Source organism: Lissotriton vulgaris, chromosome 6, assembly GCF_964263255.1.
Source record: "Lissotriton vulgaris chromosome 6, aLisVul1.2, whole genome shotgun sequence".
NCBI lineage: Eukaryota > Metazoa > Chordata > Amphibia > Caudata > Salamandridae > Lissotriton > Lissotriton vulgaris.
This window is the reverse complement of record NC_141694.1, coordinates 911,613,732-911,641,572: the sequence shown is the minus strand read 5'-3', so window position 1 is coordinate 911,641,572 and position 27,841 is coordinate 911,613,732. Positions and strand designations below refer to the sequence as shown.

The following is a 27,841-nucleotide window of genomic DNA, read 5'->3' as shown; positions in this document are numbered from 1 at the left end:
ATCTTTAATTGTCACAGCAAATATAGTGCAATAGTCACTTTCAAAATTCATCAGTTGGAACTGGACATATTTGAGAATTACAATACAATCATTATTAACATGGCTAAAGGTTTCAATTTGCTACGCGCGTTTTGGCTATCAGCCTTCGTCAGGAAGCCATGATGTGAATTCAAGAAACATCATAGATTTGGTGTCTGTGCTGGGGAAAAGTTATTTTACAATGCCCAGAACATAGATACAAGGAAAAGTCATGAACTACCGAGCCAGCCAAAACCAGGTATCAGTTAGACAAGATAAGCTTGGAATCCGTATTCCATGTAAATTATCTGCCGGTGGTTTCACAATTAAAAACAATCTCGGAATTGAGTATGGCCCCGATGGTAAAGATTGTGGTCCTAGCCACTACCAAGTGAGTGACTCGATGGTAAAATGAAATTAATTGTAGAATTCGGAACCAATCGTGACCCTGGGTCATTAGTTCCCCTGAGAGTCGTTTTGGTCCTAATAACAGGCTGCAATCCCAAGCTCGTGGGAGCTATATGCAATCTCTATGGGTCTCGTCTGGCGTTCGGTGCAGAACTTCTGAGGCTGAGTTCCGTCTACCTATCCCGGTTTAGGAATCTTAGTCGGGGATACCTCTTGCTCTCACCACTGAAGGCCCAGACTATGCTATGGTAACTTCCCACGCAAGAAGTGCTCCTCCTCTGGATATTCGTGCACAAAGAGTTCTCATCAACTTACGAAAAATGTAAAAAACTCCTGGTCTCTACATAGGCACTACCTTTCAGCTTGATTTCCCTGGACGTCAGGATACTTCCTTTTTTGGGTAACCACGCGCTTTAGAAATTGCAATTCAATCATTTTACTGCTCCTCCTGTCAAAGGTACCTTTGCGGCTTAGTTTGGTATTAACTATCAGATAGTTCCCTTTTCTCATGTACGGACCTACAGCAGTGCAATAACAAGCATTGGCATAGCCAATAGGTCTCGCCTTTGGGACCTTATAAGTATTTAGTTATGCAGCACAATATCCTTGGTGCAACAAGATCAACTGTTGCATGGGTATACACTTATAAGGTCCAAAAGGCGAAACCCATTGGCTATGCCAAAGCTTGTTTTTCTTAAGTAGCCGAATGAAGAAGTCCGGATTGGAAAAATGTTTTATGTTTGATGTTATAAGACAAGTGAAGTATATTAAGTGACAATTTAGTTTGAAGGGCTCCATTAAGCTCCAGTGGCACCACTAAGTGTTTTGACATGGAATGTCAGAGGGTTTAATGATCAATCAATCAATCAATCATATCATTTGTAAAGCGCACTACTCACCCGTGAGGGTCTCAAGGCACTGGGGTGGGGAATGCTGCTACTGCTCAAAAAGCTAGGTCTTGAGGAGTTTTCTGAAGGTCAGCAGGTCTTGGGTCTGCCGTAGGTGAATGGGGTTCCAGGTCTTTGCGGCGAGGTGGGAGAACGATCTGCCGCCTGAGGTCGCTCTTCGGAAGCGGGGGACTGAAGCGAGGGCGAGGTCGGCGGAGCGGAGCTGGCGGGGGGTGTAAAGCTGAGTCGTCTGTTGAGGTACGTTGGTCCGGTGTTGTGGAGTGCCTTGTGTGCGTGGGTGAGGAGCTTGAAGGTTATCCTCTTGTTGACCGGGAGCCAGTGCAGGTCTCTCAGGTGGGGTGTGATGTGGCTGCGGCGAGGGATGTCGAGGATCAGGCGTGCAGAGGCATTCTGGATGCGTTGGAGCCGTCTCATGAGTTTGACCGAAGCTCCTGCGTAGAGGGCGTTTCCATAGTACAACCTACTGCTGACAAGGGCCTGGGTGACTGTTCTTCTCGTTTCAGTGGGGATCCACTTGTAGATCCTACGGAGCATGTGGAGGGTGTTGAAGCAGGAGGAGGAAACGGCGTTGACCTGTTTAGTCATGGAGAGGGTGGAGTCGAGGATGACCCCTAGGTTGCGTGCGTGGTCGGTGGGTGTTGGAGCGGTTCCCAATGCGGTCGGCCACCAGGAGTCGTCCAAGGCCGAAGGTTTGGATCCGAGGATGAGGACCTCCGTCTTGTCCGAGTTCAGCTTCAGTCGGCTGTTCCTCATCCATTCAGCAACGGCCTTCATTCCTTCGTGAAGGTTGGTTTTGGCCGTGTGGGGGTCCTTGGTGAGGGAGATTATCAGCTGGGTGTCATCGGCATAGGAGAGGATGTTGAGGTTGTGCCGATGGGCGACGTGGGCGAGCGGTACCATGTAGATGTTAAACAGAGTTCGGCTGAGGGATGAGTCCTCGGGTACACCGCAGATGATATCGGTGGCTTCGGAGCGGAAGGGGGGAAAGCGGACGCTCTGTGTTCTGCCGAGGAGGAAGGAGGTGGTCCAGTCCAGGGCCTTCTCTTGGATCCCAGCGTTGAGGAGGCGTGTTCATAGTGTGTGGTGACAGACCGTGTCGAAGGCGGCTGACAGGTCCAGGAGGATGAGGGCCGCCGTTTCTCCGTTGTCCAGCAAGGACTTGATGTCATCGGTGGCGGCGATGAGGGCAGTCTCAGTGCTGTGGTTGCTGCGGAACCCGGACTGGGAAGGGTCCAGGATGTTGTTCTCCTCGAGGTAGCAGGTCAGTTGTTCGTTGACGGTCTTCTCGATGACCTTTGCCGGGAATGGGAGCAGGGAGATGGTCCGGAAGTTCTTGAGGTCCTTAAGGTCCGCCTTGGGTTTCTTGAGTAAGGCGTTGATCTCGGCGTGCTCCCAGCTCTACGGGAAGGTTGCTGTCTCGAAAGAGGTGTTGATGACTTTCCGGAGATGGGGTGCGATGGATGTGCTGGCTTTTTTGAAGATGTGGTGTGGGCATGGATCTGACGGCGATCCGGAGTGGATGGTGTTCATGATTTTGATGGTGTCATCTTTGTTGATGTTGGTCCAGTAAAGCAGGCAGTTGGTGGTTGTGGGGGCGGAGGTCTCAGTGGTTGTTGGGGCGGTCGTGGCGTTGAAACTGTCGTGGATGTCTGTGATCTTGCGGTGGAAGAAGTTGGCCAGCGAGTCGCACAGGTCTTGCGAGGGTGGGACGTCGTCTGTGTTGGAGCTGGGGTTGGAGAGTTCCTTCTCGATGTTGAAGAGCTCTTTGCTGTTGTGCGCGTTGTCTAGGCGGTCTTTGAAGGAGGCCCTTTTGGCGGATCTGATGAGGAGATGGTGTCTGCGGGTGGCATTCTTGTGGACGGCGTGGCTGTCCGGTGTTCGTTCACGGAGCCAGATCTTCTCCAGCTTTCGGCAGGTTTGCTTGGAGGCCCGGAGGTCTTCAGTGAACCAGCTGGCTTTCTTGTTGGTATGATTAATGGAGGGTTTCTTGATCAGGGCGAGGGTGTTGGCGCAGTCGTTGATCCACTGTCTGAGGTTGCGGGCGGCGGTGTCGGGGTCGGTATGGTTGGCGGGTGGGCTCTGGGCAAGGGTGGTGGTTAGCTGGTCTTCAATGACTTTGCTCCAGCAGCGGTGAGGCATCTGTTGGGTGCGGTGGTGCGTGGTGGGTTTCTTGAAGGTGAAGTGGATGCAGGAGTGGTCGGTCCAGTGGAGTTCGGTGAAATGGTTGAAGGAGACATGGGGGCTTGCGGAGAAGATGGGGTCAAGCGTATGACCTGCGGAGTGGGTGGGTGTTGTGACGAGTTGTCTGAGTCCGAGGTTGGCTAGGTTGTCGATCAGGTTAGTGGAGTTGGTGTCATCATTGTTCTCGAGGTGGAAGTTCAGGTACCCGAGGAGGGTGTAGTCCGTGGAGGCAAGGGCGTATGTGCTGACGAAGTCGGCGATGGAGTCGCTGAACTGTGGTCGGCGTCCGGGCGATCTGTAGATGAAGGTTCCTTTGAGGGTGGTGTTGGGGTCGGTGTGGATCTGGAAGTGCAGGTGTTCGGCGGTGCTGAGGGTGTCGTCGGTGTTGGCCGAGTCTCTGAGAGTGTTCCTGTGGACGATGGCGATTCCTCCTCCCGCTCTTTTGGTGCGGTCCTTGCGGGTGATCTTGTAGCATTCCGGGACGGCAATGGCTATGTCGGGTGCCGAGGCGGGGTTCAGCCGGGTCTCCGTCAGAAAGGCGACATCTGGGGAGATTGAGTCGAGTAGGTCCCAGAGTTCAACGGCATGTTTTCGGCGGAGCGGGTGTTGAGAAGGATGCATCTGAGGTGGTTGGGTTCTTTCCTGGTCGGCAGCGTGGTGGGGCGGATGCTTGTGAAGCTGCAGTTCCGGCAGGTGAAAGCTCTGTGGGTGTGCTTCGGGGCGGCCAGGAAGCAGGTGTGTGATCGTCCGGTGTTGAGTGCGTGGAGGGTTCTGGCATCGTAGCGGTGTCGGGCGTCGTGGCGTTAGTGGTGTCCAGGGGTCCTGGCGCTAGGAGCGGTCCAGGCACGGACGGGCACAGACAGGCTTGCCTTAGGTGCGCCAGCGGCGCGCCCACTGAGCGCGGACGCTGCGCGGCCGCATAGCGGCTTCCATATGAGGGGATGTGGGAGGGAGGAGCAGCTGGGAGGCGGGAGCGGGCGGGTAATGGGATTGCAGGTGGGCGGGCCACAGGGACGCAGCGGAGGGAAAAATGGGCGGGGCCGCAGGAGAACTGGGCACAGGAAGGAAAAACAAGTTTAGGCAAGAAAACAAGTACAGGCACAGAGGAATAAAAACAAGTCTGAGCAAGAAAGTAAGTTAGGCACAGGGGAATAAAAACAAATCTGGGCAAGAAAGCAAGTACAGGCACAGGGGAATAAAAACAAATCTGGGCAAGAAAGAAAGTTAGGCACAGGGGAATAAGAACAAGTCTGGGCAAGAAAGCAAGTACAGGCACAGGGGAAAAAAAAAAAATCTGGGCAAGAAAGAAAGTTAGGCACAGGGGAAAAATACAAGATTAGGCAAAAAAACAATGCAGGCAGAGTGGGGAGCGACCGGCCTGCGATCAAAGAAAAATCTGAAAAATTGTTCTTTATTTGCTGAGACATAGGTCAATGTTGTTATACTGCAAGAGACACATGTAGCGCTTAAATCAGAGCTCCTCACACAAAACAAAATGAAGGGCATCTATGTAGCAGCTGGATGTACATCAAACGCACGAGGGGTTTTGATATGGGCTTGTCGAGGTACAGGCATACAAATCCACGATGTATGTGTAGTCCTTGGAGGAAGATATGCAGTAGTACGCTGTCGTAAAGATAGTCTTGATGTGCTTTTAGTGGAAGTTTATGGTCCAAACTAAGATGATCCCCAATTTTATTGATCGCTAAATAATAAACTCTCCACATATGCGAGTATACCGCAGTTGTGAGGGGGGATTAATACTGTGTACTATCACCTAAATTAGATAGATCTACGGGGCCCCCTACACAGCCTTCAGCTGCAGAAAAGGCAATCACTGCTTTCGCGGGGTCTGGAGGGCTGGTCGACGTCTGTCTCAATCTATCACCACAAGGCGGGAAATATATGCAATACTCCTCGATGCACGACACATACGCATAGATTATTGGCTCGTCACCAAAAGCCTACTTCCATAAATACATGAGTGCTCACATCTACCACCCACATTTTCCGACCTTTCATGCTGATTCTTGCTCTCGAGGGTATGCAACCCAGGTCCCTCGCTTGGCGATGCCCACAATATTCTCTGTTAGACAAAGTTTCTGCGAGGAGCTTGCACAAGCAAGAGATGAGTACTTCCACAACAATAATGGAAGTGTATATCGAATGGCCACCATCTGGGAGGCACTTAATGTAGAGATCCGAGTGGTGACAATCTCAAATGATGCTGGGGTTCTCCGGTCCATACGGAATCGAATGCTGAAACTTGAAAAAGACCTAGTAGTGCTTGAGCGTGATACGCAAAAAATGCCCAAGCCTGAGAGATTGAACCAGATTAGAGAGAAAATTGATGAATACAATCAATTGGCTCAATTAGAAGTAGTAGACACACAACATTTGGAATGCCGGAAAAGGAACCTAGCTATGGTAAAATACTTCCGCTCAATTAGAGTGGGAGTGTCTACTGATAGGAAAGAAAAATGTATTTCTTGCGTCCCCCTCACGCACCAGGGTTTCCCCTTTGTGACATGCTTCATCATAGGGGTCCTCTTAATCCGCTGCGGATTGAGGCGTGCTGCGACTTGCGGAGTTACGCAGGAGCACTTTAGTGAAAAAAATGTGTAGTGTGGTGATGTAGAGTGGAAGTAGTGAATTAAAAATACCTAACTAGTGGGCAAGTACCTATATTCTAGCTCCTAGTTGGTATGTCTAAAAACAGGGGTGAATACTGGGAAGAGAAACTTAACCATAATGAGTTAGGAGGCCCCAGTATAAGTCAACAATTAGAAGTAGTTACCTTGGAATTTATGCCACTGCCAGAGTCAGCGGAGAAGGGGAAAGATCCAGCGCCACGTAAGTGACCCTGTATCGGCCGGCTAGGGGAGACAGTGAAGTGTTGTCTACAAGATAGTGACGGTGCACAGGTGTTTAGTGCCCCACAAATAGTTGAGCACTTCTGCACATATTATGCAGAACTCTACACCTCGCACAAACTTAATACTGACAAATCAACAGAGGAATACTTAGTACACATTGCTATGAAATGGGTGACTCTCATAGGAAATGGCTAATGGCTCTACTTTGCCCCACTGAATTCATGGCAACGCAAAGAAAAAATGCAGAATAACGCGCCAGGTTCCGATGGCCGTACTGTGGCCTTTTTTAAGCCCTATCAAGACTAACTGGTTCCTCACTTGGTCAATTAATTTGAGGAAATGTCCAGAGATGGAATAATGCTCCCAACAATGCTGGAGGCCATCTTGGTTACACTACTGAAGCCTGGTAAGGCGCCCACACAGTGTCCCTCATATAGACTTTTATTGCAACTCAACACCGACACTAAGATCTTCGCGAATTTTTTGCTAACAGGACCTCACCACTGCTTCTGGGACTGGTGGGACCGGAGCAATCCAATTTTTATCCCTGGTCGTTCCTTGAAAAGTAATTTACACACCTTATTCTGTGCAATTGCACGAATAGACCCAGATGTCCATGCAGCAGCTGTCTTCCTGGATGCGGAGAAGGCGTTCGATTTGGTTGAATTGAGTTTTCCCATTGCAGTGCTGAGACTTGTGTGAGTGGGTGAGGTATTCATAAAGTTAGTGGAAGTGTTGTACGCGAATCAGGGAGCACTAGTAAGAGTAAGTGGTATTCTATCTGCTCCAATAGTAATAACAAGGGGCACTAGAAAAGGGTGCCCACTCTCTCCATTATTATATGCACTGGTGGCTGAACCCTTGGCATGTGCAATCCAGGCATACAATTCGCATCAAGGTATACATTTTCCGCAATTCAGTTTAACAATATGAACAATTGTTACTTACCTGTAAACAGGTGGTTCTCCAGTATTGGTGTCTTTCATAGATTCACATGCTTGAATATTCCCCGTCGTCGAAGTGGGAGTCCCACGGTACATAAAATAGCAATAAATGCTAAATAATACATAACCTCTAAAACAATTCCTCCATAGGAATGCATGATAGAGAAAGAAAACACTTGTAGCATATCATTGTCATTATGTTAGTCCAAACTACAGCCAATCAGGCGCCAACACCATCTAGAACTTTCTCCTCAGAAGCTCAAGCCCTCAGATTTTCGTAGCACCAAAGTGACCCAGAGTGCATGAGGAGAAGAGAGCCTCTGAGGGGATGGGTCGCATGTGAATCTATGAAAGACACCAATACTGGAGAACCACCTGTTTACAGGTAAGCAACAATTGTTCTTCTCCAGTATTAGGGGTGTCTTTCATAGATTCACATGCTTGAATAGAATAGAGAGCAGTAACCTCCAATAAGATTGCTAAACAGCATGGAAATGCATGAAGACAGTATCAATACAGTCATGGAAGCTGAAATAGCAATCTTTGAAAAATATATATATATATATATATAAAGGAGGAGGGAACAGAGGCTCACCATATTTGAAAAAATTACAAAGTACTGCCTGTCCCACTGCAGTATCCGCCTCCTTGATGGCATCCAAGCAGTAATGCTTGGTGAAGGTGTGCCTGCTGGACCATGTCGCTGCACGGCAGATCTGATGGAGCGGCACACCAGCAAACAGGGCGGTGGATGAAGACATAGCCCTCGTAGAATGAGCCCTCACCGAAGACTGCAGAGGCTTGCCAGCCTGTTGATGGCAGAAAGCAATGGCCGAAGAAATCCAACGGGCAATCGTTGGTTTGGTAACTGTGTGCCCCTGACGCAGTCGTCCATAAGCAATGAACAGTTAGTCGGACCTACGGAAGGAGGCAGTTCTGCTAATGTAAAATTTAAGGCAACGTTTGATGTCCAAGGAATGTAATCGCTGCTCAGCCAGAGACTTCGGCTCAGCAGAGAAAGTTTTCAAGAACACAGGTTCGTTTAAATGAAAGTCCGTAGGCACCTTGGGTAGGATAGATGGGTTGGTGCCAAGCACCACGCCGTCAGGTTTGAATTGAAGATAAGGCGGTTTGATAGTAAAGGCGTGGAAGTCACTCACACGACGAGATGAGGTCAGAGCAAGAAGAAGAGTAACCTTCCAGGTGAGGAACTTAATGTCCGCCCTATGGATGGGCTCAAATGGTGAGTTCATAAGTTGCGACAGAACAACATTGAGATGCCACGGTGGAGGAGGGCGCCGAATAGGCGGGAACTTCCGGAAAAGCCCTTTGAAAAACTGGCGGATAATTCTGGACGAGCAGAGGGAGGAGGAGCCATCCTGCCGGAAGCAAGAGATGGCAGCTAGGAAAACTCTCAAGGTAGCATGCGAGAGTCCCAATTGAGCGAGACGCAAAAAGAACGGAAGAAGCTGCTCCGGAGTAGAGTGGATTGGATGGATATTTGCTGCCATGCACCAATGACAAAACCTTTTCCACTTGAGTTTGTAAGTATTGATGGTAGACGAAGCCCTAGCATGAGCAAGGATCTCTTTGCAGTCTTGCAAGGTATTCAAGTTGGCGAACTCAAGGTGCTCAGGCTCCATGCCGACAATTGTAGAGTGGATGGATCCGGATGGCAAACCTGGCCCCTGTCCATCGTCAGGAGGTCTGGGCGAGGACGAAGAGGAATGTGCTCGCACTGGGACAGAAGGAGCAACTCCGAGAACCACGCCTGCCTGGGCCATCTAGGGGCGATCAATAGAATGTGGCAGGGCTGCCTCCGCATCTTCCACAGCACCCGTGGTACTAGCGGGATCGGCGGAAAGGCGTAAGCGAATAAATCGCACCAGTCGATCAAAAGGGCATTCCCGCACGATCCAGGGTGGGGATGCCAACTTGCGTAAGACGGGCATTTCTGATTCTCTGGTGTCGCAAAGAGGTCTAGAGATGGGCGACCCCAAACACAAGATCCAGAGTCGGCTGATGCAGCTCCTATTCGTGTGTCGACGATGTGGACCTGCTGAGGGAGTCTGCCAGGATGTTTGAAACGCCCGGCAGGTGCACTGCCGTCAAGGTGATCTGATGACGTAGAGCCCAATCCCAAATCGACTGAGCCAGCCGAGACAAGCGTTGAGACTTGGTCCCTCCCTGCTTGTTCACATAGTGCATGCTGGTGGTATTGTCTATTTGAATAAGCACTGACTCCCGTCGAATTACAGGAAGGAATGACAGAGTCCCAGAAAGATCGCCATCAACTCTACCCTGTTGATATGCCAAGAGCGTTGGGGTGGAGACCATTCGCCCTTGATGGAAAGAGCTTGAAGATGAGCACCCCAGCCGTCCAGAGAGGCGTCCGTTGTGAGCGTGAGATCTGGCGCGTCGACGAGGAAGGATGTTCCAGTAGCCAGTTGGTCGACTGTGCCCACCAACACAGGCCTGTTCTCATGCGAGCTGTAACAGCCACTTGGTCGTTGAAAGATCCGGAGACCTGACGCCACTGTACGTCCAGTTCCTCTTGAATGGGACGGGTCCGCAGTCTGCAATGTGGGATCAGTGCAATACAAGATGATGCCATTCCCAGAAATGACTTTAACATCCGGACAGAAACGGACTGCCTTGATCGAATGAGAGACACTAGGCGGAGGATTTTCTGTTGTCGTTCTTGGGAAACTAACGCCTTTGAAAGCATAGTGTCCAAGATCGCTCCCAAGAAAGTCCTGGTTTGCGCTGGTGCAAACTGTGACTTGTCGACATAGATGGCCAAGCCGAGGGATTGAAACACATCCTGACAAAGACGAGTGTCTTGGCTCAGTCGATGACGTGATTGAGACTTGAGGAGGCAATCGTCCAAGTATGGAAAAATGTGGACGCCTCGGAGGCATAGGTGAGCCACCACAGGAGCCAACACCTTCGTGAACACACGAGGGGCGGAGCAGAGTCCGAAAGGCAACACCTTGAACTGATAATGTGTCTGCCCCCACCTTGAAGCGCAGGTACCCGCGATGCTGTTGGAGAATTGGGACATGAAAATATGTGTCTTTAAGGTCTACGGTGGTCATAAAATCCCCGCTGGCTAGAAGACGCAGGATCTCCAGTAATGTCAGCATGCGGAAAGATTGACTCTTTAGGTATCTGTTGAGAGCTCTCAAATCCAGAATTGGACGCCAATCTCCCGTCTTCTTGCGTATGAGGAAGAATCGAGAGTAAAAACCCTTTCCTCTCTGAGGCACTGGAACCACTTCGACTGCACCTTTCTGAACAAGAAGACGGACTTGTTGGTAAAGCTCCTCGAGATGGGCAGGAGGCGGGCCAGACGGTGGGGTATGAGGAGGAATCTTGACGAACTCTAAGGTATGACCTTTCATCACAATGTCCAAAACCCAGCGGTCCGAGGTGATGGAGGACCACTGAGAATAAAACAGAGAGATTCGACCTCCAACACTTTGGGGATGACAAAAGTCATTGGCGTTTGGGGGTGGATCCCCGATAGGATGACTTTCCCCTATAAGGCTTTGAGGACTGCTGTTGATTTGATTGCTGCTGATTGGAAGAGTAACGTTGGTTGCTCTGATTGTAGGAACGGTATTGAGATTGTCCTCCTCGAAAAGTTGAAGAAGTGCTGCGTCCGCGTGCACCCCGAAAGGACTGTTTCCGAAATTGCAAAGTGCCCAGTGATTTTGCCGTATCAGTGTCCTTTTTAATGGACTCCAAAGCTTTGTCAATGTGGGAACCAAACAGCGATTCACCATCATAAGGCATATCCAGGATCTTGGACTGAACTTCCTGCCGGAAGGAGGTGGACTTCAACCAACCCTGGCGTTGTAAGGCAGCCGCACTAGCAAGCTGGCGGAAACCAGTGCCCGCAATATCGACTGCGCAGTCCATCATCTCTTCAGATGCTCTTTGTCCGTCCTGGATGAGTTGCAGAGCGTCCGCCTTGGAAGCGTCTGGGATGAGGTTGACTAGGGCAGATATGTCCAACCACATCTGCCGGTCGTAGCGGCCCAAGATGGCTAAGGCATTCGCCGCCCGTACTGTAGTGGAAGCCATGGTGGAGAATTTCCGTCCAATGGCGTCTAGGTGCCGACCCTCTCTATCTGGAGGTGCGGTGATTGGAGACGCTGGATTACGGGCCCGGCACTGTGCCGCTTGAGTTACAACCGAATCCGGCTTAGGGTGAGAGACCAGGCATGCAAGTGAACCAGTTGGGGATTTATATTTCTTCTCAAGGCGCAGTACTTGGGCAGGTAACGAATTCAGAGCCTGCATGAGCTTAACTTCCTCCTTCATATAAAATCGATTATTGGAATTGTGTGGACTTGTTTGAAAGGCTGATTTTTGAAGTCGTAGAGGAAACAGTCCTCCTCTCGCTGTGTCCTTGGCAATTTAAAGCGCTGAGCCGCTCGATCCATCAAAAGATGAAAACTGGCAATATCGACTGGAGGAGAATCTCCAGATTCTCCTGGCTGAGGGGAGGGCGTCTGCATTTGGTAGTTATCCCACTCTGCCATGCGGGTTGAGGCATCATCATTATCCGTGTCATCGTGGACCTCTCCGTCCTCCCGTTCTGGAATTGCCTCATCATCCGCATCCTGGGGATACACAGAAGTGTGAATCTTGACCGAAGTTTGAACCTGAGGTGAAGGCGTCAACTGCAAAGACGGCGGAACAGTTGGCGGAGCGGTCGCAGTCGCAGCAGGTAACGGTCTAGGAGTACCTTGTGGCGTTGGTGGAAAACGCCGGTTGTAGTCGTCCAGCATATGCTGGAGATTTGAAATCAAAGACAAAGGTAAAGTAGCCATTGGAACTTGGACGAACTGTTCTTCAGCATGAGATTCCTGGTCGCCACCTTAGTCATCACTGCCGGAATCTTGACATTTGATGATGAGATCAGATGGACTGTGGGCTTCCCCAAAAGTGTCATCCACATCATTACCAGAGTCCGAGTCAGGCTCAGAGGTAGTGGCAGACATAGGTGTAGGAGGCTGCAGATCTGGAGCAGTCAACTGGTTGCATGGCAGTGGACGGCGATGGTGTGACGAATCAGTGCCAACGGATGCAGAAACTGAAGTAGATAGAGGCACAAGAGGCAACGAGGCAAAAGACTATGGTGCCACCGTCGACGGTGTCGTTGAGGTTATCGTTGACGGTGCTGAAATGGCTGTCGATGGAAAGGACTTTGACGAATCCAGCATCAACGGTAGGCTCGTCAACGAAGCTGTCGTCGACGGAATTTTCTTAGATGTCAAAGCCGCCGACGAAGTCGTCGACGCAGTAGTCACCCCTGTAGACGGAGCCCTCGTCGACGGAGTCTTCGTCGACGACAAAGACTTTTTGATGGATTTCGTCGACGATGTTGGCTTCTTCGTCGACGAGGTGATAGGAATTGTCGACGAGATAGTCTGAAAAGCCAAAGAAACTCTCGTCGACGTAGAGGCAGTCGACGAGCCAGTCGTCGACGAGCTAAAAGCTGACGTCGTCGTCAGTGTCGTCGTCGACGATGTATAAACTGCAGATCTCATCGTCGGAACGCTCGTAGACGCTCCCGTCAACGACACAGCATGTTTAGGTGTGGAAACACGCTGTGAGGCAGCAGAAGACGCCTGAGAGCCAGGTCTCGTGGGCGCAGCAGTAGTAAGAGCTGGTGGGGACACCACAGAGGCCAAAGGCAGGGCCAGTTTCTTCTTCTTTAGAAAAGGAGAAGGCATATCCTGCACACTACCACGCTTAGAGGCTGAAGAGGAGGGTCCAGATTGAAAACACTCAGCATCAGACAGAGCAGAATCCTTGTCTTTAAGACGTTGGAGCCAAAGGAGGAGACGACCCTCTCTGTCCTTTAGAGTCTTGTTAGAAAAGGTTCTACAAAACTTGCAGCTGCCAACTTCATGCTCAGGGTAGAGACAATAAATACATTTTTTGTGGGGGTCCTCTTTAAAAAGACGCAACTTCCCACAAGAAGAGCAAGGTCCGAATAAAGACTTCTTACTTGACATGATGAAAGTTCAGGAAACAAGAAGCAGTTGAGGAAAAAACTGAGCAGAGCTCAGGGAGACTCCCTTCACACGATGTGTGGTAGAAAATCTGAGGGCTTGAGCTTCTGAGGAGAAAGTTCTAGAGGGTGCTGGCGCCTGATTGGCTGTAGTTTGGACTAATATAATGACAATGTTATGTTACAAGTGTTTTCTTTCTCTATCATGCATTCCTATGGAGGAATTGTTTTAGAGGTCAGTTATGTATTTACTTCTAGTTTTTCTTATGATTATGTTCTCACATATATGTATATTTTAGCATTTATTGCTATTTTATGTACCGTGGGACTCCCACTTCGACGACGGGGAATATTCAAGCATGTGAATCTATGAAAGACACCCCTAATACTGGAGAACTGCATATGCAGATGACACTATTATATGTAAGAAACCCTAATCGTATCCTAACTCCAATGTCACAGGAAGTGATGAGATTTGGCTGCCACTCCAGACTACGCATCAATTGGAGCAAATCTCTTATATTTTCTCTGACTGCTTCTACTACCCTGGTACAAATGGACTACCCTTTAAGGTGGACCACAGAACCTGTGTGATATCTCGGTATCCAAGTACACACAGATCCAAAGATCCCCTTAATATCCCAATCTTGTTACCAAAAATCACTGTTTTGTACTCTCCGCACTCTACTAATCAGACTGTCCTAGGCGGGTAAGCAACCCAGTCCAGTGGGCTACACTGGTAAGACCCTATACCGCAGGTGGACTCCTTGCCCCAGACCTCGAGAGATTCTACAGCGCAGCACGACAAGTCCATGCTTATGCCTAGATACAAAGCCCGTCTAATTTGCCACACCTATCCCTAAAAAGAGATGAGGTGAGCCCAGTCTCCCACAGTATTTGGCCTCGAAACCACAGAGGCGAAAGCATGTTTTTGACCCGGGGGGGATCGCTGGAAATCAACTACACAAGACTGCAGATAGGCAGGGAATTATATACCCTTATTCTCCCAAACTACTGGTAGAATGGTGCGGTTGGTTTCCTTTGAGAGAGGACAAGGCAATAATACAGGCGCTACACGCACTAAACAAAATACATGGGGGATTTGATTTACATAGGGAGGATCGCTCTCGGTTACAGTATTGGACAGAGCATTCTGACCCTTTTCCACTCAATAAGGTATCACTACTATTGAGTTAGACAAGCACCCCGCACCAAGCTAAGAGAAAATATGTCAGAGCCTCAGGAATTTACACTGCTGAAATATTTATTCCAGACCTCACGGAGAGGCATCTCAATCTTAGGCAAACTTGCAAGATCAGAGCCTAACCTCATTCAGACGAAATCATGCCAGGATTGGCAGGAAGAGATAGGCATTATTATAACAGAGAAACAGTGGACATACTGCTGCTCAGTGACAAAGTCCATCTCACAAAATGTTAGACATAGCTTAATACATTTCAAATATCTGCAGAGAGTCTTCTACACTCCAGGGCGACTGTATTAATATGGCCTGAGGGAGGACAATAGTTACATGAGATGTGGGGCGCCAATTTCACTGATTTAGCCTGGTATTGTCCTGGTGTCTGTGCGTTTTGGACAGCGGTGGCCAAGGCGGTTCAGGATATAACAGAAACACCCTTATTTATCATTCCCTTGGTGGCCCTTTTAGGCTACAATAAATAAGTACCCAGGGCATCGACCAGACTGGTTGCACTCGGTATATTACTTGCAAAACGGAGAGTGGCCATGCATTGGATGAAGGGGTCATTGCCTACATTAGCTGAATGGTTTACAGATTTGTCATACTGCATCACACAGTCCAATAATTACAATGCCCTAAGCCCATTAACCTGTAGGCCACAAGATATTTGGGAACCATATCAGGCATACTTTTAAACGCAAGGCAGCAGAAGATGCAGTCGGAGTCGAAAGTGCAGGCAGCGAGGAGAGCTGAACCCATACAATGTTGCCGGCTGCATGCATGCCTCAGACTGAGTTGAGGGAAAAGGAAACACTGAACATAAAAAGGGCACTGGATGTGTCAATGTTGTATGATTGTTGTCAAGCTGTTTTGATTTCACCTGTACAAGACCATGTTATTTGCATGATCATTTCACTGACATTTAACCACGGTGTTTCGCTCTAATGGCCCTGGCAATACCCCTTGTTCATTCTCACCTTTTTTTCTTCACGTTTTCTCATACTATGTATGTCAAGATACTACAATTGGGCTACTGTAATGGATAAAATTTCTTTCAATTGAAAAAGAAAGTTTATATATATATAAAAAAAAGGTTTTAAAAAGGAGTCCTAAGATAAGATCTCCCTATATGCTGACGATATGCTCATCTACATGGTTGACCCTAATAACGGGATCCCTGCCCTGTTGCACCTCTGTAACACACACGGGAGCTCGTCGGGCTACACCCTGAACTGGTTCAGAGGCCCGGAGCCATTGTTACGGGAGGACTGCCCCTTGGCCTTAACGACAACCTCCTTTAAATACTTGGGTATTTTCATCACGAATAATGCCACTGACTTCTTTGACGCAAACTTAAAGCCACCTATGGAACGCCTACGTGCAGACGTTAAACACTGGGCGACTTTGCCCCTGACCCTCCTAGGGCGGGCGGCTCTGTATAAAATGATGGCACTCCCTAGATTTTTATATGTGTTGGAAAATACCCCTTATTTGGTTGCTCCGCGCTATTTTAGGCAAATTGCAGCGCTGGTCTCCAGCCTACTCTGGAATAATGGCCCGGCACGTATAGCGCATGATAAATTGGTGAAGAGTTGGTATGAGGGAGGGATTGCACTACCCAATGTCCAATTATACTACTGGGCGGCTCAACTTAAGATAATCAATCAATGGGTCCACACCCCACGAGAGGACCCAGCATACAAAGCGGATTGGTCTCAACTGGGGACAGACGACATGCTCTCCGTTTTATACAACAAGTCCCAAGTTAGGAAACTAATTGGCCTGACGCAGCACACAGCGGCACTGTGGCATAAAGCGCAAACATGGCTGGGCTGGGCAGGGAAACTCACCAAACTGACGCCACTGTGGGCTACAAAATCATTGGGGAACCTCAGATTATGCAAAGGATTCACGCAGTGGGACCGCATAGGAATCTCCACGATAGGGGACCTGTGGGAGAAGGGCACAGTGATTGCATTTTCGCAACTCCAACAACAATACGGTTTAGGCCCCAACGAGACGTTCAGATACATGCAGATACGTCACGCACTACTCCAAGCAATTCCACCAGACACTGATCTACCAGAATCTTCACCACTAGAGGATAGACTACTGACGGACTTTATGCCGCAGAGTGCAACTTCTCTCACATATAAAAAGTTAGTCAACAACCTGGCAGACCCCACATTACACCTTAAAGAGAAATGGGTGGGGGAAATAGGAGAGGTAGACGAATCGGAATGGAATGAAGCGCTTGCCTCGCCGAGAGAAGTAGGCATATCAGCGAAATTCAGATTAGTGCAACTCAAAATTCTGCACCGAGTTTACTACACTAGAACATTACTTCACAGGATACAAAGGACACCACACCCATTCTGCCTTAGGGGATGCGGGGAGGAAGGGAATCTGTTCCACACCCTATGGGAATGCCCGCAGATACAAGAATACTGGAAGCAAATTATGCGCACTGTCTCCCAAGCACTTAAGATATCTATCCTGCCTGAACCTCGAAAGTGTCTGTTGAACATTTGGGACCCCAACGATCTGGACAGGTATGGACTGTTGTGGGTCACGCTAGCCATTACAGTAGCCAATGAGGGACATTGCACAAAAATGGGGTGTTCCAGAACTACCTACAGCGGCTCGATGAGCCAGAAATATGGACTTGTTGATGGTGACGGAAAGGGCGGTGTATGTGCTTAGGGCTTGCCCCCGGAAATGGAACAAAATCTGGGCTCCTTGGAATACTTATAGAGGGGAAATCTGTGAACCTTTGCCAGAAAACGAAGATCTAGACTCTGAGGAGGAGGATGAATAGGAGGGTGGGTGTTTGGTTCTTCATGCACCGGGCTGTCGCACGATTGTGGCTTAATCATAAACCAAATTGTAATTAGAGAAGGTGGCTAATGGATGTTGAAGTGTAAAGAAGACATGCTGTATGTGATGACAAATAATTGGATTTTCTTTTCTTTTGTTATTTAAAAAAAAAAAAAGATTTTTTTACGCATTATTGAACGTGATTTGAGGGCTAGAGGGGGATACCTTATATAATATGCGACAGATAAGTTATGATCCAACTACTGTGCTAAAGACAATTAATGTTACACATCCGTATAACTGTTGGGACTACATTTAACAGATGTTAAAATACGCATTACCATACTGTACTTCCGGACTATTACTGCACAGAACAAAGATGAATCCTATTTGCAATATTGTGTATGTCACTAATGCCTTCATGTCAATAAAGATTTAAAAAAAAAAAATAAAGGAGTCCTGAGCAGAGATATATTTCGTCTTGTGGGACGTTCCCCTTGACTTCTTGAGTGATAGGTTACACATACTCCTTCACTTCTGTGACGTACAGAAGAGAGTACTTTTGAGATAAATTCGGTTAATATTTGAAAGAAATTAAATTCCAAATCAAGAAGTAACAGCAGGAGAGGAAGCTTCTTGTAACCAGATAATCTGAATTGGAATATTTTGAGTTACCTAAATATTGGGATTTTGTGCATTTGGAGATGCAACTGTGGTATATGCACTGAAGACGTCATTGGAGGATATCTTTAAAGTCAAAACACATCTCCGCTGGATGAGTTACATGTATATTGTAACATATTAGAATGCCAGCGCCACACTGATCTCTCTGTGCATTGCTAAATGTTGTTAGAAAAGGAGAAGCTGGTGGCGTTGATAGAGAAACTCAACTGCTTTGATTAGAGATATATGATCAGGGCCCATACTGAGCTGGACAAAGCAGGGGCCCTGCTTGCTGTACTGGCGAACCCCACTAAGCGGGGTTCCCGAATTCTAGAAATTAGGGCCGGTGATGCCACCCCGGTTTATGACCCGGCTGGGATTAATGGCGTGTTCTGCACATACTAAAAAACCTTATATGCCTGCCACCCACTACAAGCACCACTATCTCTGACTCTCTTCCTGGACCCTTTGCCATTACTGACTCTGGCACCAGCAGTGGTTGGAGAGCTGGGGTTGATATCTTGGCAAAGATTACAGAAGTGATTAGAGCTATGGCCAGGGGTAAAGTCCTGGGACCAGATGGACTGCCAGTGGAGTATTATGAGGCTTATAGCACTCATCTGGCCCCTCAACTTGAGGTGGTATATAAGGCGGCACAATAGCTGGCCATACTTTCAAGGAGGTCATGATAGCACCCCATCTCAAACCAGATCCCCAACCGCAGGAACTGACACCGTATCGCCCATTGTCTATGCTAAAGGTCAACTATAAAATCCTGAGCCAGTTACTAACTATGAGGCTGTTGCCCCATATGCCTCGATTGATACATGCTAATCAGACGGGTTTAATACCTGAACGGAACACGGCGAGGAATATCAGGAGGATGTCTGAGTCGATACTTACATCATTCTCAATAAACGACCGGGCAGCAGTAACGTCAGTGGACATTGAGAAAGCTTTCGATAGCCTGGACTGGCACTATTTATGCGCAGCGCTTTGCCTATTAGGCCTAGGAGAGGGGTTCATTTCATTGATGAGATTGCTGTACACAAATCCTACGGAGCGGGTCAGGACCAGGGAGAAGGTGTCGAACTCCTATGGGGTGGGGTATGGGACGCAACAAGGTTGTCTCTTATCCCGGTTATTCATGCTGGCGGTGGAACCACTGGTAAATAGAGCGTGCAAAGGTACATCTTATGATGCAATTATGTATAGTGGAAGTTTGCACCTTATTACATTGTACACGGATTACATCTTGTTCTTTAGGCGGAACCCAGAGTACATATACCCAGGGCTAGCCATCTCTTAGAGGAGTTTGGAGCTCTTTCAGGACGGAGTGTGAACTGGCAAAAGACTAGTTTGTTTCCTTTGCAGGAGGGCACCGAGGGCATACTCCGCATCTGGAACTACAAAGGGAGAATACCCCCTTTCGTTATCGGTAGGGGGAGAGCAGCTGTTGCCAAAATGGTAGCCATACCCCTGTTGTATTATTTTGCTACCCTCCCCAACATCATTCCTGAGGTATATTTCATGAACTGCATTCTATACCTGTTAGTCTTATCTAGCGGAACGGGCCGCAGCAAAGTAGTCCTTCTGAGGCCCCAGTACCCCGTACAGGATGTGGGGTAGCAGCCCAACACTTTGTGGCATACTATGTGGAGGACATATGGCAATGGGTCAACCAATGAGTGGCTGGCAAATGTAGGGGGGGTCCACTGGAGGAAAGAAGCACACAGCCATTGTCTTGGCTGTCGCATCACTTTCTAGAACCTAAACGAGTCCAAGCTGAGCCTTCTAACCTGTAGCCCATAGCTATGTACTGCTGGATTCTGTATTTTTAAGGAGCAGTAGTGACTGCCCCCTATTCCCTAGCCCTGTCTCTCCATTGGTTGGGACGATTTCTCCAGGAGGGTGCCACCCAGCGTTTGGGATAGTGGGGGTGCTAGGGATGAAAATGCTTGGTGACTTATATGGAGCTCAGATTCTGCGGTTCTTTGAAGATTTACAGGAGTATGACTTACCGGCGAGTCACTTCTTTTTTGTAAGCGCTTACTGCGCTTCTTTGGAGGAGATGGCTCAGTGGATAAGAAGAACCACCTGCGTCACAAGGCTGTCATGTCATCTGTACAGCTTTGCAGAGCAAACACAGAGTCAAGGCTCTTAGAGAAATCTGGGAGGTCGATTTTGGCACCCATCTTGCAGACGAAGACTGTGAAATGTTTTTGTCTGAAGTTCCCCGAGCCCCGAGTCTCCTACAATGCACGGTTTATACTGATCAATTTTTACTATATTCATGGGGTGCATATTACCCCCAAAAGAATCGTTATAGTCTACCAAAGAGCAGAAATACCCTGCCCTGGATGAGGCTTTGGGGTGATGCGGGACAGATCATATGGTGTTTAACTGTCCCCAAATGGAAGTGTTTTGGGGAACAGTGGTGTTGATCATGACAATATCACAAAGAGTGGTTTGCTTCTTTCTTCCGTGGCCTGCTTGCTGGGACTGTTTCGGAGACCAGATAAACATAATGTCACCACTAGGTTCCTTGATCTTGCTTTGATCCTGGCAAAGCGCCAAATCAAGCTCAAATGCAGGACTGTGAGGGTTCCACAGGTTTTCAGGTGGTGCGCAAATTTGTTGAGATGTGCAGATTATGAGGAAGCAAATCTACTCCGGGAGGAGAAGCAGCGTAATGCCCACTGGTGGTGGCACGGGCCATGGATACTCTATTGGAGGAGTTGAGAGCGGAGGGAGCCGGGTCAGCTGCACACTCCCACCAACCAGCTCAGTGAGCCGAAGAGTCTTAGTGCCCCCCCTAAATTTGTTCCCCCCTCATCTACAGGGGGGGCTGGGATAGTTTTCTTAGCCAACCTACCCATTGGGGCCTGCTCCCATCCATCTCCATCCCCCAACGTACTGTTTGACCTTGCCGTGCCCTCCTTCCATGTGGATGCACTATGCTGTATGTGAGATATAACGGCTTTCTTCGGCTAAGCTGCAGAGTTTTAGGGTAGCAATTAATGGTTTGATGAATGCATTATCTAACTGCTGATGGAAACACTTTTATTGCTATGTATCATTGTGTACCTGATTCCTATTCAGAGATCATCAAGTTCCATACAATGTAAAATGGTGTATTGTGACTTTTATGCTATCAATAAAATAGGTTTGCAGAAAATGTACATTGTACCATATTAAAGAGATTTTAATGATTAATATCTTTTTTGATGCTGACAAAATAGACATTAAAGACCTCCTGTTGTACTGGAGTGAATTAAATATTGTAACACTGCGAGAAGGGCGATCCTACTACTATCAATTATTTATCCACTCGTCTATTAAAATATTTTAATTGTGGTCACCGATCAATTAGATCCATGCACTTTGTTTCTGTATATTAAAACATCTCAATATTCCATCTCTGGTGTAGTCCTTATAAACAATAATTTTCGGTGATTTCTAATTTATATTTACTATATATAGTTTGCTTATATTTTACAAGCGTCTGCCTGAAATAAACATTTTATGAGCAATACAATATTAGACAGACAGATCATCAAAATAAACAATCCCTTAACAATACTTAATCTTAAACCTGCAATGATAGCAAATACTTGTACAATCAAACTCTAGACATGGAAAAAAATGTGCTATACGATGCTGGTAACAGTTTAAAATGAGAATACATTTAACTGAAACTGCAAGAGAAATGACCTCAAAGCGCTGTGAGAAAGATCAATTTTCTCAAAACCAGCAGTACATACATTTGAGCTATTGCTGCCCTCTTATCACAACGTGGCTAGGAATAGACTTCTGGAAGTAAAAAAACTATTGGTCATGCTACAATCGGATGAGCATGTATGTTATGTCCAAACAATGGCCTATCAACAAACGGGAGCGATTTAGAAGGGTTCATGCTTACAATCATGGGCTTGAACACATTCAGTTCGAAATGTCCATTGCTGCCTCCAACGGTCACAGCAACGTGATTTCCCATTACTTGAGCCGCTACCATAGTGACTGCTTCGCACTGAGTAGGGTTAACCTTCCCTGTAAAAAAAGAAAAACAAAGAACATGTTAGAATTAGTACTGCCTCATATTCAGTAGACTACAGGCTAGATCCTGAAGTGTTTATTACAACCATTAACAAAGTACAATCCAAACCTGTCCTAGTCCTAATATGACAGCTAGCTGAATAGCACCAGCGTATTGTATATAATTGGCCCAACCCCACCAACAGCAATGCTGGATATGGCAATACACCATTTATAGGTCATGTAAGGGTCCTACTCGTGCCCTTCAAACTCCCCAACCCTCAATCCATACCACTATGGGTGAAAAATTCAGGGAGGGCAGTGAAGGGACCAAAGGAAATGGCAGACATAACTACAAATTGAGAATCCTACCACAATCTACACGTAGGTATCTGCTATTTTTGCTCAAGAACATTTTGTGAAAATGTCCTCCCCTAATAATTAGCTTTTCTAACAAACTCAGAACATCTTATATCTTGGTAAAAAACATATGCGTTACATGACAAGCCATTCACAAATTAATTCATAAGACCTTTGTGGTGTCCACCCAGGACTGGCAAATGGCAACCATTTGGAACGTGTGGTTAACTATTGATTCCTGTGTGGGTTTCTTTTAACTCAAGTTTATTAGAAAATGTTGTCTCCCACTTGTGTTCCAGTCACTCTTGGTAGGAGGCTAAAGACTTCTATGGTTTTTGTTGACCCATACATTCTAAAAAAAACAGTGGCTGCAACTCCCTGTGAGTTGCCCCAACACCAATCCGGACTGTTTCATATGCAAATTGTGTCTTCCAGAAGATCGCACCCTAGCATTACTAGGCAAACACAAGAACTCCTTGCCTTGGGGAGGTTGAGCCTTCCCACTGAAGGCTGTGTGGGAGTTGGGCACCCATGGGGGTGTTTGGTGCAGGGCCTGGTCACTGGTCAGGCCCTGCTGCCTACTCTCAACTGCCTATCAGGGGTGTTGGCTGCAGGTGGCTGGCAGGGTGTCTGCTCAGCTTTGAATAAGATTTTTTTTTTAAAGTCAGAAGTTCAGTGAAAAAAGACAAAGGTTAGAGTGACGTTATAATTAGGTGCTGAAATGAGATAACATCTAATGTTTAAAAACAGAAAAAAACACAAACTTGCTGTTTATAGTTTAGTGTAGTATGTACAACGTGCGTCCCAGTCATGCACTGCTTATGCCCTCATGCTTATGACAAGTAAAGTTACATCATTGATGACATCACTGGTGATATTACAAGCAAAATCACTGATGGAGTCATCCAATATTGTGAGTGTGTGAGTGTTATAGGAATTGCCGGACTGAAATAATTCAACAAGCTACACCAGTGTCCTAATCAGGTGATAATAGACCAAACCTTTGACCACATGCTGCACACGTAGCATGTGTGTTAAGTCCCCACATTCGGTGGATGTTACTGGTGTTCACCCACCTAACAAACAAAAGGCCTCTACAGATTCTACTGGAGTTCCCCCACCATTTTACACCTTGAACACCCTCTAAAAGTGTTTGTACTGTATTCACCTAAACAGTATCACCCTGTAAAGGACTTCAGATGACCAGAAATTTCAAGTAAACAGGATGATAGATATGCATTTGCCACTGATAGAGGCCATATGAACTATCCTCCATAGTTTGCTCAAATAAATTCCTGAGATGAGCACAATGGCACTCAACCATAGAGCCATAGTTCCAACCCCAAAGTGCGTTAAACCACCTTCAAGTGGACCACCACAACATTCTAGATTATTCAGCAATCTTTCAATGCCTCAACAGCTTCAGTGAAGTTCAGGAAATAAACATCCACATCTTATAAACATTCTTAAGACACAAAATGTGTCTACAGCACAGTATTACAATTATTTATCATGAGCACATGTACAGCACATCTCATATTGTACACAAACGCTTTGGCTTTACCATATATTTTTTATATCAGGCTTAGGCTTTGAGCCACCACATACTTTGAAACAGGTTTCTGTAATCCACATTAAGTGTGCTTTGCCTTTACCATGTTTACCAGAGAGTATTGCCTGTATCCTAAACTTTACTGGTTTGTAAATGGTGCACAGCACAATATTAAACTCTCAAAATGCACAACCACACTTGCTACCACAACTTGTGGTACTTCCATCTAGTCACCCATAGGTGTACTGACAGTAACTATATGTTGTATAGGATTATTAGCCTTTAAATAAAAACTTTTTTTACAGGGGGGCGTGGCTTGACGTGCAGCAGAAATGGCGGCTTTCTTCTGAGCACCGTAATATTGCCGGTACGGACGCTCATTTAAGATGCATTACGGGTGATTTTGTAATCACCTTTTGACTCCGGAGAGCGGTGGAACACCTAGGAAATATCAGAGCGTGTTCTATGTCCTTGTGTCATTTATTTTGAAGCTGCGACACGAAAAAGAGCTCTGGTACGATATAGTTCAAGATGGCGGAAATCTGTGTAATTCTCCACACAACACACCGAAGGGAAGCTAACTTATTATTCAAGCTCCTAAAAGCTATCTTGATGTGTCCTAAGGTACTGAGCTGTATTATTTTTACTCGACACACTGTTCATACATACCAAGTTTTGCGCAAGGTTGCTTTCTCTTCACATTCGGAAATCTCAAAATGGCGGCAGATGACTGAAACTTCGCCTCCTTCTGCGGTCTCTAATAGAAGTTCTATAATTTGGTATTACACCGGATTGTAGTGCTGATTGCTTACACTACGTGTCGTATTGTCCCATGATAGTTCTGTGCGTTGGTGCTCCTTATTGATTTATCGTCACAACAGAACATTTTGACTGACTTTCGGAGATGTTTATTTCTAACCCTGGCCTTTTAAGGCATACTTCGCCTGTTTACACCTTCTAACCTTACTCAGTTTATTTGGCTGCGGCTGTTTCGAGCCTATTTATTGGCGGAAGGCATGGGTGTTAACAACAAAGACAGAGACTCCAAGGGGAATCTAAAGAGTTCCAAACAGACCATACCTACTCCAGAATGACCGACCAAGGGTAATCTTGAATCTGCTTCAACACTGGAAGCGATATTATTCAAGCTCAATTCTGTTCATGACATTGTACAGAGTACCAAAACTAATACTGACTTGTTGCAGGTAGAGGTGGCCGCAATTTGTAAGGATCTTAAAAATCTTTCACTACATGTTTCTAATGCAGAAACGAGAATTAGCAATGTAGAAGACTTTACAAACAAACAAGCGAAACACATTCAAAGCTTGGAGCGTTCTATTACTTCTCTGAGGATGGATCTAACAGAATAGGAGATCGAAATCAAAGAAGCAATTTGAATATTTTTGGTTTACCGGAGGATTGTGAGAAGTCTGCTCCCTCGGCGATTGATTTCTTGCCTACATGGATCCCAAACGCCTTGAATATTTCCTTTACTAAAAACTTTGAGATAGAGCGTGCTCATAGGGTCCCTTCTTTTAAACAAAAAACGATCTCTTCTCCAAGGCCCCTGATTTTTAAACCTTTGCGCCACCAGCATACGGAGCAGATTCTGGCACAAATGAGGAAGATCAAGACAATACAATGGGAAGGCCACAAAATAGCCATGTCACAAGATTTTGCTAGAAACACGGTAATCCAACGTAAAGGCTTCCTGAATCTACATAAGACTCTCTGATATGAGAGTTCCATTCTCTTTTGCTGGTGCTTCAAGATTTTGGATCACGTTTCGAGGTCACCCACAGATTTTTTATGAGCTTCAGATCTTTCGACATTCTTGGATAATCAATCTGAATTGCAAATGAACTCAGACTCTTCCTGGCACTTCTTGTATCTAATGTTTTGTATTTATTGACATGGTCTTTGCCTAATATTTTTTTCACTTATGAAGTATAGTTGCTGATGCTTTTCTTTTGCTTTATCAATTGCTATTCTTTCTTACAGGACAGTGCAATCTTTGTATTGTATTTAGTTCTACTTGGGATCACTTCCCTGGTTTTGTGGTGTAAGATGATGTTCGATCACATCACATGGTTCTTTGTGGGTTGATGCAATTTCTCTGCACTATATTTAGTACTATTTTGGTTTACATCCCTTGTGTTGGTCTGTACTGTGTTGGATGACCTAAATTACATGGATCTTAGCAGTTATTTTGTTACTATGGGTTATTAGTATATTTCTAAACTCTTATCCATCTCTACTTTTTCATTTTTTCTATATATTTTACTATCGGTAAGTATTTGATCTTTTATTTATTTTCTTCTTCCACTTTTTACTTTATTTCTTGCTATGTCTTTTCTTTATCCATCGGTCTTTTTTTGTTTTTTTAAGCAATAACCTATCCATATGGCTATATTAGTTTCTGAGGCCATGGGCCACCGATGCCATGATAATTATACTACTGTCTTATGTTATAGTTATGCTGCCTCTATATTCTATTCTCCATTTTACTCTACCTTTAATTCATTTTTTTTATTTGGCTCGTCTATTCTACCTTTTACTTTATCGCTTACCTTTTCTTGGTACTCTTAGTTGGTGATAATTTATTTATTTGTATATACTATTTATGGATATTTTCATCTCCTTTGGATTGTCAAATTATTCTGATGATTTATGTCATTATATGCACCAATTTAGTATTTGTTGGAAAACGAGGCAGCATCTGTGGGCCTGCACAAATAACATGACTACATTTGTCCTTCACTGGGAACAAAACACCCAATTGTAGCGTCTGACTCTCAGAGGGTAGCGTTGCAGAGCAGTCTGAGGCTTACTTAAGGGAGGTGGTGTGGGCTAGTAATCGCCATTTGCAGGTGCGCAGAAATAACACTCAATAATTGATTGTCCAGTCGTATGCACGTATGTTATTGACCCGTTTCCGCAAGGGCACCTTTTTCCGCTTGATCACTTTTCCAGAGTGTAACATCTGGCCAAGGGATCATTTAATATGCCCATGTGATGACATTTCTTTCCAATCAAAAATTCATTGCGTATTACTTTGTAAATTCTATCAGATAACAAGGGGGGCATTCCTGAACCCTATTTTAAAGGCCTGGGGAATCCGCACTTGTAGAGCGGCATTCCTCAAGTTACAACAGCTGGAAAACGACTCTGTGATTCAGGCAGTATCCCACTTTTTAAAACTTGTAATCAGGTTTTGAAATTCAATGTAATGCACATAGCAATTAATTCCACTTTGTACTTCCTGGAAAACTAGGTTCCCAAATTTATGAGGAATGTATATACCTGGCTAGGTTTTTTCACGATATAATATGAACTGTGTGGAGAGACTTTTTATTATTCATTGCTTAGTGAAAATTGAATCACGGCACCTTTTTTAAACTAGATAAATTTATAAATGTATAGTTTCCTTTTAAATGTAAATGGTATCTTTTTTAGAATGTATGCTTTCATGATTTTGTTTTCTGAAATCGAATAAAGCAAATTTTGAATTTGAATTTGATTGTCCAGTCTGTACTTTGCTTTATAAAAGTAAGAGTACATTTACATGGGCGTCCGCAGAAATTTTTCCAGGGGGGGGGCAAAATGTTAACGTCATCACCATCCTCCGACATGATGTGTGCCTGGTGGGGCACACGAAACACTGGGGCGCAGAACTAGGATAGACTCAATTAAATGCCAGGAATCCAGGACATGTGACTGACCCTGCCACGGGCCAACAAACACCACCTGTAGGGAAAACGCTAAACTTTCTGACAAGGTGCTTTATCTCCGTCTGCTAGGTGTGCAGACTTCTGGGTCCTCGATCCAACACCAATCAAGGGTGTCTTCA

At 46.2% G+C, this 27,841-nt stretch overlaps 1 protein-coding gene across 3 annotated transcripts in view; it reads right to left on the bottom strand.

Moving 5' to 3' along the window:
- LOC147708150 (fumarate hydratase, mitochondrial-like) overlaps positions 1-27,841 on the bottom strand; it is a 394,996-nt gene that overhangs the window by 101,157 nt on the left and 265,998 nt on the right. For all 3 annotated transcript variants that reach the window (XM_086926903.1, XM_086926904.1, XM_086926905.1), the window contains one exon: positions 21,967-22,094. In XM_086926903.1, the coding sequence (XP_086783029.1) occupies positions 21,967-22,094 (128 nt within the window). The remainder of the gene's footprint in view (positions 1-21,966; positions 22,095-27,841) is intronic.